General features: G+C 40.9%; 1 protein-coding gene across 2 annotated transcripts in view; it reads right to left on the bottom strand.

Moving 5' to 3' along the window:
- Positions 1-15,541, bottom strand: part of CFAP300 (cilia and flagella associated protein 300) — a 35,223-nt gene that overhangs the window by 6,788 nt on the left and 12,894 nt on the right. The window contains exons 4-6 of one of the 2 annotated variants that reach the window (XM_084627720.1): positions 14,378-14,544; positions 13,247-13,419; positions 629-695 (exon numbers count right to left, since the gene is read on the bottom strand). In XM_084627720.1, coding sequence (XP_084483846.1) covers positions 629-695; positions 13,247-13,419; positions 14,378-14,544 — 407 coding nt within the window. The remainder of the gene's footprint in view (positions 1-628; positions 696-13,246; positions 13,420-14,377; positions 14,545-15,541) is intronic. The other variant, XM_084627721.1, reaches the window with a different exon arrangement.

Raw genomic sequence — 15,541 nt, 5'->3', positions numbered from 1 at the left:
TGGCATGCATGCAGGAGGTTCTGGGGGGGAGGTGAAGGAGCGAGGGCATGGCAGGCTCAGGGGTGGGAAGGGGTGGAGTGGGGGCAGTACCTGTGGCAGAGCCAGAGGTTGAGCAGTGAGCACCCCCAGCACTTTGGAAAGTTGGCTCCTGTAGCTCCAGCCTCAGAGTCGGTGCCTATACAAGGAGCCGCATGTTAACGTCTGATGAGCCGCATGTGGCTTCAGAGCCACAGGTTGGCCACCCCGATCTAGATGGCTGCAATGGGCTGAAATGTACTGCTTTGCATATGCTCTCTCTCTAGAGCTCTACACTACATTAGCTCTACACTATATTCCTACAAAGCTACAGGGCCCAAAATTTATTTTTTACTGAATAGAAAATGAAATGATGCTCATGCTCATTAGTGAAATGTTACTAAAGGCTAGAACAAAGATGACATCAGGAAATGGGTTCAGAAAAAAGTGTGCCTGAACAATCTCTTCAAATTAAATACTACATTTTATTTACATTTTTGTGTGATTTTCAAATCAATTTGGTATTTTTAAGTTGTATAATTAAACTTGAGAATGTGTTTTATGCCTAACACTCATGATGTATAGGTGCCATGCCAAGAAAGTTAATACTTACATATGCAGAAACTTTGAAAATAGTTGATGTAATAATTATTTCCTTTGTTTCAGGATCCTTTTGAACACTGAAATATGGGGAAATAATCCATATTTAATAGCAGCATTTATAGAATAGACTTTTTAATATTTACTATATTAGTTGTAAGTTTTCACATAATGTTCTTGCTCAAAGCTATGAAGGGAAATTTAGTGGTTAGGACTTGATCCATATCATCTCAACCCTAGAAATGGTTGGACATTGCTACATGTTTATAGAAAGTATTGAATTATTTTTTAAAAATTGGGGCTAGTTTCTCCTTATTTCCATCTGCTAAATTATGACTGCATGACAGAATCACAGTAATGACTCCCAAGTTAAGGTTGTAAAACAGTTTTCATTGTTATCAGAGATGCACTTCTCTCTCTTCATGGAGCAGGTCCTCAAAGAATCAATCCTGAAGCACTTGCATGAGAGGAAAGTGGATGGATGGATTCACCAAGGGAAGGTCATGCCTGACTAATCTAATCGCCTTTTATGATGAGATTACTGGTTCTGTGGATGAAGGGAAAGCAGTGGATGTATTGTTTCTTGACTTTAGCAAAGCTTTTGACACGGTCTCCCACAGTATTCTTGTCAGCAAGTTAAGGAAGTATGGGCTGGATGAATGCACTATAAGGTGGGTAGAAAGCTGGCTAGATTGTCGGGCTCAACGGGTAGTGATCAATGGCTCCATGTCTAGTTGGCAGCCGGTATCAAGTGGAGTGCCCCAAGGGTCGGTCCTGGGGCCGGTTTTGTTCAATATCTTCATAAATGATCTGGAGGATGGTGTGGATTGCACTCTCAGCAAATTTGCGGATGATACTAAACTGGGAGGAGTGGTAGATATGCTGGAGGGGAAGGATAGGATACAGAAGGACCTAGACAAATTGGAGGATTGGGCCAAAAGAAATCTGATGAGGTTCAATAAGGATAGCAGCATTTATAGAATAGACTTTTTAATATTTACTATATTAGTTGTAAGTTTTCACATAATGTTCTTGCTCAAAGCTATGAAGGGAAATTTAGTGGTTAGGACTTGATCCATATCATCTCAACCCTAGAAATGGTTGGCCCTGCACTTAGGACGGAAGAACCCAATGCACAGCTACAGACTAGGGACCGAATGGCTAGGCAGCAGTTCTGCGGAAAAGGACCTAGGGGTGACAGTGGACGAGAAGCTGGATATGAGTCAGCAGTGTGCCCTTGTTGCCAAGAAGGCCAATGGCATTTTGGGATGTATAAGTAGGGGCATAGCGAGCAGATCGAGGGACGTGATCATTCCCCTCTATTCGACATTGGTGAGTCCTCATCTGGAGTACTGTGTCCAGTTTTGGGCCCCACACTTCAAGAAGGATGTGGATAAATTGGAGAGAGTCCAGCGAAGGGCAACAAAAACGATTAGGGGTCTGGAACACACGAGTTATGAGGAGAGGCTGAGGGAGCTGGGATTGTTTAGCCTGCAGAAGAGAAGAATGAGGGGGGATTTGATAGCTGCTTTCAACTACCTGAAAGGGGGTTCCAAAGAGGATGGCTCTAGACTGTTCTCAATGGTAGCAGATGACAGAACGAGGAGTAATGGTCTCAAGTTGCAGTGGGGGAGGTTTAGAATCATAGAATCATAGAATATCAGGGTTGGAAGGGACCCCAGAAGGTCATCTAGTCCAACCCCCTGCTCAAAGCAGGACCAATTCCCAGTTAAATCATCCCAGCCAGGGCTTTGTCAAGCCTGACCTTAAAAACCTCTAAGGAAGGAGATTCTACCACCTCCCTAGGTAACGCATTCCAGTGTTTCACCACCCTCTTAGTGAAAAAGTTTTTCCTAATATCCAATCTAAACCTCCCCCACTGCAACTTGAGACCATTACTCCTCGTTCTGTCATCTGCTACCATTGAGAACAGTCTAGAGCCATCCTCTTTGGAACCCCCTTTCAGGTAGTTGAAAGCAGCTATCAAATCCCCCCTCATTCTTCTCTTCTGCAGGCTAAACAATCCCAGCTCCCTCAGCCTCTCCTCATAACTCGTGTGTTCCAGACCCCTAATCGTTTTTGTTGCCCTTCGCTGGACTCTCTCCAATTTATCCACATCCTTCTTGAAGTGTGGGGCCCAAAACTGGACACAGTACTCCAGATGAGGCCTCACCAATGTCGAATAGAGGGGAACGATCACGTCCCTCGATCTGCTCGCTATGCCCCTACTTATACATCCCAAAATGCCATTGGCCTTCTTGGCAACAAGGGCACACTGCTGACTCATATCCAGCTTCTCGTCCACTGTCACCCCTAGGTCCTTTTCCGCAGAACTGCTGCCTAGCCATTCGGTCCCTAGTCTGTAGCTGTGCATTGGGTTCTTCCGTCCTAAGTGCAGGACCCTGCACTTATCCTTATTGAACCTCATCAGATTCCTTTTGGCCCAATCTTCTAATTGGTCTAGGTCCTTCTGTATCCTATCCCTCCCCTCCAGCGTATCTACCACTCCTCCCAGTTTAGTATCATCCGCAAATTTGCTGAGAGTGCAATGCACACCATCCTCCAGATCATTTATGAAGATATTGAACAAAACCGGCACCAGGACCGACCCTTGGGGCACTCCACTTGATACCGGCTGCCAACTAGACATGGAGCCATTGATCACTACCCGTTGAGCCCGACAATCTAGCCAGCTTTCTACCCACCTTATAGTGCATTCATCCAGCCCATACTTCCTTAACTTGCTGACAAGAATACTATGGGAGACCGTGTCAAAAGCTTTGCTAAAGTCAAGAAACAATACATCCACTGCTTTCCCTTCATCCACAGAACCAGTAATCTCATCGTAAAAGGCGATTAGATTAGTCAGGCATGACCTTCCCTTGGTGAATCCATGCTGGCTGTTCCTGATCACTTTCCTCTCATGCAAGTGCTTCAGGATTGATTCTTTGAGGACCTGCTCCATGATTTTTCCAGGGACTGAGGTGAGGCTGACTGGCCTGTAGTTCCCAGGATCTTCCTTCTTCCCTTTTTTAAAGATTGGCACTACATTAGCCTTTTTCCAGTCATCCGGGACTTCCCTGGTTCGCCACGAGTTTTCAAAGATAATAGCCAGTGGCTCTGCAATCACAGCCGCCAATTCCTTCAGCACTCTCGGATGCAACTCGTCCGGCCCCATGGACTTGTGCACGTCCAGCTTTTCTAAATAGTCCCTAACCGCCTCTATCTCCACAGAGGGCTGGCCATCTCTTTCGCATTTAGATTGGATATTAGGAAAAACTTTTTCACTAAGAGGGTGGTGAAACACTGGAATGCGTTACCTAGGGAGGTGGTAGAATCTCCTTCCTTAGAGGTTTTTAAGGTCAGGCTTGACAAAGCCCTGGCTGGGATGATTTAACTGGGAATTGGTCCTGCTTTGAGCAGGGGGTTGGACTAGATGACCTTCTGGGGTCCCTTCCAACCCTGATATTCTATGATTCTAAGCTAATTAATATTTTTACCTTGTGTATTTTTTGAATAGAAGAACTGCTGAGTAAAAAAGAGAGTGATCATCATAAGGATGCAAAAAGCCAATAACCTTAACCAAGAGATGGGGACATCCATCTATTTATAGTTGAAGTGGTTTATATATTTAACACATTTTTCCAATAAGGAATGTTTTGTGCATAGCTATGCAAGGGTGTATCTATCCAGTGGGGTAATGTATTGTACAGGGGTGTGTTTTTTAAAAGTGCACTAATGTATTGCAAGGTCATTACAATTGATGGAGATTCTCTAGGTTTTAGTCAGGAGGAGGGGATGGAAGAGGATAAAGTATCGGCCAGATCAGATGAGAAACATTCACATAAAGAATCTGACATATCAGAAAAGGGCAGACAAATAAGCAGTGACAAGTTTTTAAAAGTGCTTGTACACAACTGCTAGAAGTCTCAATAATAGAGTGCCTCATGTTAAAGGAGGATATTGATATAATAGGCATCATAGAAACCTGGTGGAGCGAGGACAATCAATGGGACACAATCATTCTGGGGTACAAAATATATCGGAAGGACAGAACAGGTAGTGCGAGGGGGAGGGGAAGTGGCACTATATGTGAAAGAAAATGTAGAATCAAATGAAATAAAAATCTTAAATTAATCCACATGTTCCATAGAATCTCTATGGATAGTAATTCCATGCTCTTATAAGAATATAACAGTGGGGATCTATTATCGACCACCTGACCAGGACAGTGATAGTGACGATGACATGCTAAAGGAGATCAGAGAGGCTATCAAAATAAAAAACTCAATAATAGTGGGGGATTTCAATTATCCCCATATTGACTGGGTACGTGTCACCTCAGGACAAAATGCAGAGACAACATTTCTCAATACTTTAAATGCCTGCTTCTTGGAGCAGTTGGTGCAGGAACCCACAAGGGGAGAGGCAACTCTAGATCTAGTCCTGAGTGGAGCACAGGATCTGGTCCAAGAGATAAATATAACAGGACCGCTTGGAAATAGTGACCATAATATAACAACATTTAACATTCCTGTGGTGGGAAGAACACCTCAACAGCACAACACTGTGGCATTTAATTTCAGAAAGGGGAACTATGCAAAAATGAGGAGGTTAGTTAAACAAAAATTAAAAGGTACAGTGACTAGAGTGAAATCCCTGCAAGCTGCAAGGACACTTTTCAAAGACACCATGATAGAGGCTCAACTTAAATGTATGCCCCAAATTAAAAAAACACAGTAAAAGAACTCAAAAACAGCCACCGTGGCTTAACAACCATGTAAAAGAATCAGTGAGAGATAAAAAGGCATCTTTTAAAAAGTGGAAGTCAAATCCTAGTGAGGTGAAAAGAAAGGAGCATAAACACTGCCAAATTAGGTGTAAAAATGTAATAAAAAAAGCCAACCGGGGCCCAAATGGTCACTTTGGCTGCTATGGGATCCCCAGTGTCTCTGTTATTGGGGCAGGAAGAATAAATTATTATTACCCTGATTATGGGAATCAAGGACAGTGGAACTATACTTGGCCTTTTGTTATGATGGAGAGACTCACCATCACCTAAGTAGCACTCGCTAGGCCAGGGACATGGGTTCCAAAACTCTATGAATTGAGAGAGGTTGGGAATAGGTATTAATACTTGGTGGCATAGGCCTCCTGGTGAGGGCCTTACATGCTAATTGAACTTCCTCCTATCTCCTCTGTGGAATATCAGAGCTAATTTTGATTCTATTAGGAGTCTAGTTACAGGCTGCTGAGCTGAATTCACTTTGGGCTAATGGTGCACCAGCACTGAGGCTCCCCTACTACAAGCTGAAATCACAAAAGAGCTAAACTTACTAAGAGCTGAAATCACTGACTGTTGTGTTAAGTAGTGGGGGAGCCTGAAGATATATGGTGGAGCAGTTTGTGGGACGGTGAGCAGAGTGGCTGGTGGAGCAGAGCAGTTTGTGGGACAGCGAGCGGAGCAGAGCAGTTTGTTGGATGCCTAGAGCAGCCCATGGGGTGGCTGGCAGAGCCCCATGGAGAGGTGGGGCCATCAGCTTTGGACCACGTAAGGTGCCCCTTAACTCCCCCCTCCAATCTCCACCCAGGTTGGGAGGTAAACCTCTGCAGGTAAACTTTTGAACTATGCGAGCTGCCCTGACCAGGGACAGAGACTTTTGGGTCATTGGACTTTTGGGACTTTGGGTGATTTTGGGTTGCTGGACTCAAGAACTAAAGGGAAAGGACATGCCCCAATTTGCTTGGGGTGGGTTTTTGCTCATGGGTTGTGTTATGAATCCTGGTGGTGGTGTTTCCCCAACATAATGCCACATTGTTTCTCCCTGTTATTAAAAGGCTTTTTGCTACACTCAGACTATGTGCTTGCGAGAGGGGAAGTATTGCCTCTTGGAGGCGCCCAGCGGGGGTGGTATATATTTGTCCCAGGTCACTGGGTGGGGGCTCGAGCCGGTTTTGCATTGTGTTATTGGAATGGAACCCCTAGATACTGAACCCAGTCCTTGTTGCTGCCAACTCTGACAGGCAGAAGGGCTACACTTACTTTGAGCTCTATTTATGCCTCTGTATCACCATTATATTTTAATATGTTTTCCACACACAAAAGAGCAACCACACACTTTCAGATAAATTTAGTTGAGATCAAGGAAAAAACAACAACACATGAAATCTCCATGAGTGTGAGCACGGTGTGCAAGAAACTGTAACAGCTGCCATCTTAAAGTGAAACTACTCTCCAAAATAGAGATGGAAAAACTCATTAGAAATTTAAAGGTGCAGTCCACAGAAAATTTTTATAAATTAGGAGACCATAACCACTAAATCTCATGATAAATTGTGTTTTAATTTTAATCAGGACATGTTGATTTGAGAGCATACTTAAAAAGACAATGAACAAAAGTATCTACATTATTTTTCACAGATATGCTGAAGCAGCATTTAATTTACACATGACATGAAACTCTTCAGGTAAACCTAACCAAAATTGTGTCATAAAGAACGGATTGGAATCAAGCAGTAACTAGTCTCTGTAACAAATACACTGAAGTCCCCAGCACAGGGACTGCAATTCTGACAGACAAATGTGGGTCACACCAGAGCAGAGATCCTTGCATACTATTCTTTCCCCCAACCCTGGGAGCACCAGTCACAGTCTGGTCCAAAAAGATTTATTTTGATCTACTAGAGTTTAGTTTAAAAGTTGTAAGTGACAGAAGATCCAGCAGAGCTAGGCTTTGGGAATAAAGGTTTCCTATAAAAGTAAAATAGCCTATGGAAGAGACATTACCAAGTAAGTGATTATTTTGAAAGTCAGTAATTCCATGTTTATAATTAATTTATGTAGAATTATGCTTTCATGACAATTTAAAAGAAGAGAATTGTACCATCATGAAGATGTTTGTTTATTTTTAAGTAACTTGGAATATAGAAATATGGTTTGGTAAATCAGTTATTTATAACTATTCTTGATAGTTGTTATTTCCAATGCTTAGTGGATCATCTTATGAAGGGAAGAAAAATTAATAAATTGACCTAAATTGTAAGTGATTAAATATTAAAAGGTTTGAAATTTCCTTTTATTAAATAGCATTTTGTACTAACTTGAATTTTGGGTGGAATAGTGATGGGACTCTCAGAGTTTGTTAGGTACAAGCTGTTGTAAGAAGGGGGGACAGGAGAAGAGCATTAAAGGGCTGCCACTTCAGGTGTGAGGAGGGCTTTTCTGAGCTCTTTCAGCTTAGACTAAAGCACCTGTGTGTACACAAACTGAGTATTACAGAAACAGTAGATAGAGAATGGGAGAGAAGAAGAAAATGAGATTAGCGATATAAGTGGGGTTAAGATTATGAAAAGGAGTACTTGTGGCACCAATGAAGTGAGCTGTAGCTCACGAAAGCTTATGCTCAAATTTGTTAGTCTCTAAGGTGCCACAAGTACTCCTTGTCTTTTTGCGAATACAGACTAACACGGCTGCTACTCTGAAACTTTAAGGGAGAAGTTGAAGGGTTTGCTTCTAATGAGGGAGGAGCTAGGAAGCCAGTGAAAGGATTTTTAAAAAGGGTAACATTATCAGAGCAGGGTTTGAGGAAAACAGGGTTAGCAGCAGCATTTTGGATAAAATGCACATGAAAAGGAGACATCAGAAAGGAGAATATTATGTGTAATTTGGATATATTGAAAAGGAAGAAGCAACAAATAAAACTCAAGAAAGAGAAGAAACAGAGAAGAGTCTAAAATGACATCATGGTAGCAAACTTCGGTGAATGGATTAACAAAGATCTCAGTACCTATCAAGATGAAAGATATGGGCTAGATTCATAAAAGAATGTGGGCACCTACCTGCCACCTTAGGTGCCTAAATCCCAGAATCAGGCCCCACTGGGATTCACAAAACCTGCACTCAGCAGCCCTCAAACATGGTAGACTCCTAAACTCACTCAGCACCTAAATTTTGGCAGTAAAAAAATTCCCTAGGAACTTATGTTTCTGTCTCTGCATATGCACATTGTAGCCACACCAGGAATCTGGACACCTAACCCCAGAACAATTCACAAACCAGGGGAAGATAAGCATTCCTCTACCTTATTTGCCTGCATGGCCCAATCTGCTAGAAGCATGCTCAGAGCTCACCTACTGGATTGGGCCCCCCACAGATGCACAAAATGGCTAGGCAGGGATGAGGAGGAGTTGAAACCCAGTGCTGAATCTGATCCACTGTGCATAAATAATAACGGAATAATTTTGTGTGTATGTGAAGACCCAGGATCCCCTGCTCCAATTAATAATGATATATCCACTATAGAATCACTTCAACAGGAGAGACTGAAGAAGCCTCTTTGCCCAGTAGATCCCTGTTCAAATCCCTTCTCCCTAAGTGGGGGAACTTGAACTAGGGGTCTCCCACATCCCAGGTCGGTACTCTACCCTCTGGGCTTTAAGTTATGAGGGAGGTCCAGCTAGTCTTCCTCCAGCTGCTTGCAAAAAAAAAAAAAAAAAAAAAAAAGCACAGGCACCTAACACCAATAGAGGGTGTGCATCTCAGAATCCCAAGCACAGGGATGTCTCCCTGCAGCCTATCTCCCAGAGAGGGGTGAGGCTTAGGACACACCCCTTGCCTTGGCATCTCCCTTTGGCTAGATTTTGCAGGAAACCAGCTAGCATGCTGACTCTTGTGAATCCCATCCTGAGGTGCTTATTGCTCCCAATTAATTGCCTATGGAGCCTAAGATGCTGAATTCAGGCTTTGTCAATCCCAGTTATTTTCTAGGCACTAGACAAACCAGCTAGAAATAGTCCAAAAGTTCAGCTATTTAGGTTCTACAGTGACCACAACCTCTTCTTGGATGAAGAACTAAATGTTTGCATTGGAAAGGCTACCATCACTTTTAGCAGTCTAAAAGAGCATGGAACAACTCAAAGCTTACCATCAAGACCAAAATGCTAGTGTATCAAGCGTGTGTCCTCAGCATTCTCATGTATGGTGGGAAAACATGGACAACTTATGCTCATCAGGAGAAAAGGTTAAACAGTTTCCGCCTAGGCTGTTTACGCCGCATACTCAACATCAGATGGCAAGATAAAGTCACCAACACAGAGGTTCATCAAAGGGCAAATTTACCAAGTGTGACAGCCCTGCTCAAGCAAAGACAACTGCACTGGCTGGACCATCTGAGTAGGTTGGAAGACTGAAGCATACCCAAGAACATGCTATACGGGGAGCTATGACAGGGAACAAGAATAACAGGACATCCCAAGCTTCACTATAAAGATACATGCAAACAAGATATGAAGGAATTTGGAATTGATCCTGACCACTGGGAAATCTTGGCAACCATCCTTAAAGATTTTTAAGGGCCAGCTTGACAAAGCCCTGGCTGGGATGATTTAGTTGGTGTTGGTCCTGCTTTGAGCAGGGGGTTGGACTAGATGACCTCCTGAGGTCTCTTCCAACCTTGATCTTCTATTATTCTATGATCGTAACAAGTGGTGCCATCGTCTCCATCAGGGCATCAAAGTCCATGACAGGAACAACTCCTACAGCTTGAAGAGAAAAGAGCCCCTAGGAAGCAAGCAGCTCCCAACCAAGATACATACATTTGCAATAACTGCCAAAGATCATGCAAATATCAGGTTGGACTATTCAGTCACATGAGGCATTGCAAGCCATCTGCATTATAGGCTGCAAATCCCACCGTCTCTTGCAGATAAAAGGATGTGAACAGAAGGTAAGGATGGTGATGCTGAGCATCAGCATACCTATATTTCTTTGTGAATCTAGCCCATGGAGTTCAGCTTTGGAAAGACTGAGTTTGAGATGGGAGTCCCACTGCCAAAAGGAGATGCCTGACTGGCAACTGAAGAGGACAATGGACACAGAGGTTACTGGCACAGGGGAAAGGCAAGTAAGAAATAAAGGAAAAGAATAGGAAAAAAAAAGTCTTAGGGTAGAGATGGTAGTTAGTGATCTTGGTTAGGACAGTTTTAGTGAAGTGGAGAAGGCAGACTGGAGGGATCAAGGAGAGAGAGTTGAAGGAGAGTAAGTAAAATGAGTAAACAGCATATTTTAGGAGTTGGAAGATGAAAGGAAGGAGAAACAGAAAATTTCTGTTGTCCCTAAGGAAAGAATCAAGAATGAAGGTAAGGGAACAAGAAGGAGCAAGGAAGACGATGAAACAGCAGAGGAATGGAATCAAGGGAACAAGCTGAGGCTTTAAAAGGTAAAAAGAAAAGGAGTACTTGTGGCAACTTAGAGTATGCATCCAATGAAGTGAGCTGTAGCTCACGAAAGCTTATGCTCAAATAAATTGGTTAGTCTCTAAGGTGCCACAAGTACTCCTTTTCTTTTTGCAAATACAGACTAACACGGCTGTTACTCTGAAACCTTTAAAAGGTAGATAGTACAAAGGTAAAAGTCAAATCGGCATGAAAGAAGAAGGTAGAACTGGTGAAGGGCTGGAGTAATTTTGCCAAATAATTTCTTGTTTTTAAAAGTTTGCAAGATCCTGGTCAGAGAAAGCTGTATGAAAAAAGAAGCCGAGAAGAAGGTTTAAGGAGAGTTGAAGGTAAAGAAAATCCATCTGGAGATAGCAGCACAGGAGCGGCTCAGAGAGTAGAAGTAAAGCTGTTTCGAAGAAAGAGGGTAGTTGAGAGGCAAAAGGAATGAAGAGTGTAGAGGAACTAATTGTAGTCTTAGCACTTTGTCCAATGTCATTCAACAGCATGGGAAGAGGAACAGCTGTAGTAAAATGCAGAAAGTAAACTAAGGCTGGGGATTAGAGCAGCAGACAGCATGTTGTGAGTGTGGAGTGAAGGATTTAACAGAAAGGAGAAGATAGAGTTTCTGTTACTGTTAGCTTCTTTCTTTCCATGTTCAGTATTCCTGAGGTGCCCATTTGAATACTCTGTACAGTACTGTGGAAAGCATATAGCCAAGCACCAAGTCTACACTACTTAAGAAAACTGCTGGGATTAGTTGTGATACTGTAACTAGTTAAATAAACTTAATATGTAAAACTATGTGCATGTTAAAAAGAATATTAAACAATCTTTAGAAATAAAAATCTCTGTTTCAGTATCTTCAATCTGTTAATGGGGTTGTTTCAATGGCAGAAACTGTCTTAATGCTACTTCCCAATGAGAGCTCATTTTGATGATTTCAGTATTATAGAATTGAATCAGTAGGACTATTGGAAAGCACTGGAAATTAGAACATTTTAAAATTGTTTAGAATGGAGGGTGATTTAAACTTAGTCAACCAAAGTGGTTCATAAAAATATTTAAAACAAGAAAATTCCAGCAGGAAAGCAAATTCTTCCAGTTTAACGCCAGATACAGCAATCTTTATTCACAAGTGCCATGAATTCAATGGAACTCCTTACTTAAATGAATAAAGGTTGCTTCTTCTGGTATGAGTGTCTAATTTATGGGTTGTATGGCTAGTTTTGATTTTTAAAATTTTGCAGACTACATAACTACGAAACAAGGTTTTTTAAATGGTCATTGTCAACCTATGATCTATCATGGACAAACAGAATAAGCAATAGTTAAAAAAAATTAAATTGATGTGAACCCAGGTGCTGATTCAGAAAATATGGATTAGTCTCAAGCAAAATAGACAAGCTCTTTCATTCTCCAAACCAGGCAAGAATGTTCACTTTAATCCATTATGTCAAGTTAAGAAGGATCAGATCTTACCTTTATTGAGTAGTATTTACTCTGAAAAAGTCTCACTGATTTCATTATGAGTATTTAAAGCGTAGGGTACTACCAACAGAATTAAAGGTGGCAAAAATCAAGACTTAAATATTTTATTCCAGGTGACTGTGAAAGAACCAGTGTTTCAACCCAAAGGACCTTGTTTGGGGATGATTTATAAGACAAACACAGCTTGATTTTGCAAGAGCTAAGCACTGGTCCCAATGCAGCAAAATTATTAAGCTCATGCTTGTAGGGACATAAATTGTCCCATTGACTTGTTTTATATATCCTTTGCTGCTTAACTTCAGTGGGATTATTCACATCCCTAAAGTTAAGCATATGCTTAAGAGTGTTGCTGGATCAGAAACAAAGTGCTCAGCACCTTATAGGACTGAGTCCATAATGCAAAAATAAAAATTTCCATTGATATCATTTTACTAACTTTCAAACTAGCTACTTTGAATTGTGAATGCTACATGCACCAGGGGATAGGATATGACTCAGAAGTCTACCCTCCTGAGAGTAAAATGTTAAGCTCAGAAAAAAATAACTTTCTTAGGAATTTATATATTTCCACAATTGGTTGATATGATTTTATCTATTACAGCTGGAGCACTTAATCTGGTTTCAATGGTATTCCCCATTTTCAGTAGGTAGAATAATCACTGGAACCAGTCAAATGGAAATGAACTATACTGCAAATATTTATAATGTGGCAAAAAGTTCCTATATCAGAGAGTTGCCATTAAAACTGTATTATTTTGCTAGTGAATCATTAATGATCTGTTTCAACTTATCTTTGATCTTGTTGCACAAATTATAAGTATATTTATAAGATTCAAAGAGCTTAATATTCAAAATGTGCACATACAATTCTACACACAGCTGCACATGTAAAATTTTATATATAAGATTCTTAATGCAACAACCTTACCTTACAAGATCTTTATATAAAGCCTTTGTAGTTTCTAAGTATGGACCAAGCACATCTTCAAATTGACAGAGTGTTCCTCCAAGGCAAAGATGCTTAAAAAGACAGAAGAGAAACTCCTCACGATTTGACTGGCTGAATAAATCAAAATGGTCAGAATCTTCCAGAAGCAAAACCTGGACAGGGGCAAGAAAAAAAAAAAAGTGTCAATTTCATTTTCTAAATTGAAATAAAAAAAAACAAACAAATGCAACTATTTTGTTGTATGTTAAGCACATGTTGATCATTTAGGAATTTCCATTATTTAGATATAAAATATGGGAAACTTTTTCAGCCAGGCAGAAATCCTCTACAGCGTGAGCGATTTGCACTTACATATTTTACATCTGAAAAATGCATTCACAGAATCACAGCAATCATAGGACTGGAAGGGACCTCGAGAGGTCATCTAGTCCAGTCCCCTGCACTCATGGCAGGGCTAAGTATTATCTAGACCAGTGCTTCTCAAAGTGGTGGTCCGCAGACCGGTGCCAGTCCGCGAACCATCGGCTGCCAGTCTGCGCACACATTGGAAAAAAATTGCCGGTCCCCCACATCAGATAGCTTGAGAAGCTCTGATCTAGACCATCCCTGACAGGTGCTTGCTCTTAAAAATCCTGAATGATGAAGATTCCACAAACTCCCTAGGCAGTTTATTCCAATGCTTAATTACCCTGACAGTTAGGAAGTTTTTCCTTATGTCCAACCTAAATTGCCCTTACTGCAATTTAAGCCCATTGCTTCTTGGCCTATCTTCAGAGGTTAAGCTGAACAATTTTTTTCCCTCTTCCTTGTAACAACTTTTTATGTACTTGAAAACTGTTATGTCCCCTCTCAGTCTTCTCTTCTCCAGACTAAACTGGGAATTGTGAGGACAAATCTAAATAGTTGCATCTCTAACTTTCGGATTTGTGTAAATGTTTTCCTATTCCATGCAGTAGGGCTAACTGTACAACATGTCAGTGAAACACCCATGCAAAGTATGAGAATTACTTAGCTGTATGCTTTGGGGACAGCCACAGTATGGAAAGAAGTGCTTGCAGTGACTGACAGAGATATGAAAACCACTGAGAAATTCTTAAATGCTGTACTGACCTTTCTTAACTCATCTGAGATGGGAATGCCATCATAATAGTCATCATAACACTTAACAATATAGCCAGTTTCTCTAACAACTCCTTCAGAGTACAGTCGGTCAAAAAATGACATGGAAACTTGTGTACAGGGAACAACCGTGGCTTCAGTTTTTTTCACTTTGGTACCTGAAAGATGACAGAGTCTTCATTAACAGGGAAAACCTGAGGTGAAATACAGGATAATTTCCCCTTATTAATGGTTCCACAAAAATTCAAGATACATTTTCCACAAGTGAACACAGCATGCATATAATTACTCCAAACAAAACCATTTTGAGAAATTTGTAATATATGCAATTACGGCTAAAACAAACAAACAAAAAATAGAATAAATCATATTTAGGAGGTAAACATTTTTAGAGGGAGAGACAAGTGTGCAAATAGCTGTAACATAGGCTTCTATTTAGACTAGTTTCATTCCCATGCTCCTTTTCCTGAATAAATAAAGACTGCCATGGACATTTTTGACAAGATATATGGCAGCTACATGGGGAAGTATGTAGAGCTAGGTCCCATCCTGGAATGTTTTCTTCATCATGTCCAGCCTTAGAAGTTCTGAAGAGTAAACTCCAAATTTGAAGGAGCAGGGTGCAAAAGTCCCTAACCACTGCCAAGGTCCAACACACTTAAAAAATATGATGTTTAGCATTTATATTAATTGAAAGCTAATATGTCATTTCAGACATTTTACCATTAAAAAAAAGTCAAGACATTTTGAAATGTTTCTTAGCTTATAAAAGTGACTTGAACTTTTTTTAACCCACCACAGATCATTGTTTCGTTATTCTTTTATGCTAAGAGTGACACAAAAATCTATAAGACAAGAGAAAGTATTGAAGTTTGCCGGTGACCTCTCTGCAATCATAGGAAAAGGCGGAATACTTACCAGTAACTGGAATTTGGAATACAGTGCCTCTGCAGACCCACACTATAGTCATATACTACACTTAGGAAAGATAAATCAAAATCATAAATACAAAATAGGGAATAACTGGTTGGCTGTTGAAAAGAATCTGGGGCTTGTAATGGATCACAAATTAAACATGAGTGAAGAATGTGATGCAGTTGCAAAAAAGGCTAATATCTTTCTGGGGTATATTAGCAAAAATGTCATATGTACAAC

Source organism: Lepidochelys olivacea, assembly GCF_965140295.1.
Source record: "Lepidochelys olivacea isolate rLepOli2 genome assembly, chromosome: 1".
NCBI classification, from domain to species: domain Eukaryota; kingdom Metazoa; phylum Chordata; order Testudines; family Cheloniidae; genus Lepidochelys; species Lepidochelys olivacea.
The sequence above is the reverse complement of the archived record's forward strand: the minus strand, read 5'-3'. Positions and strand labels throughout refer to the sequence as shown.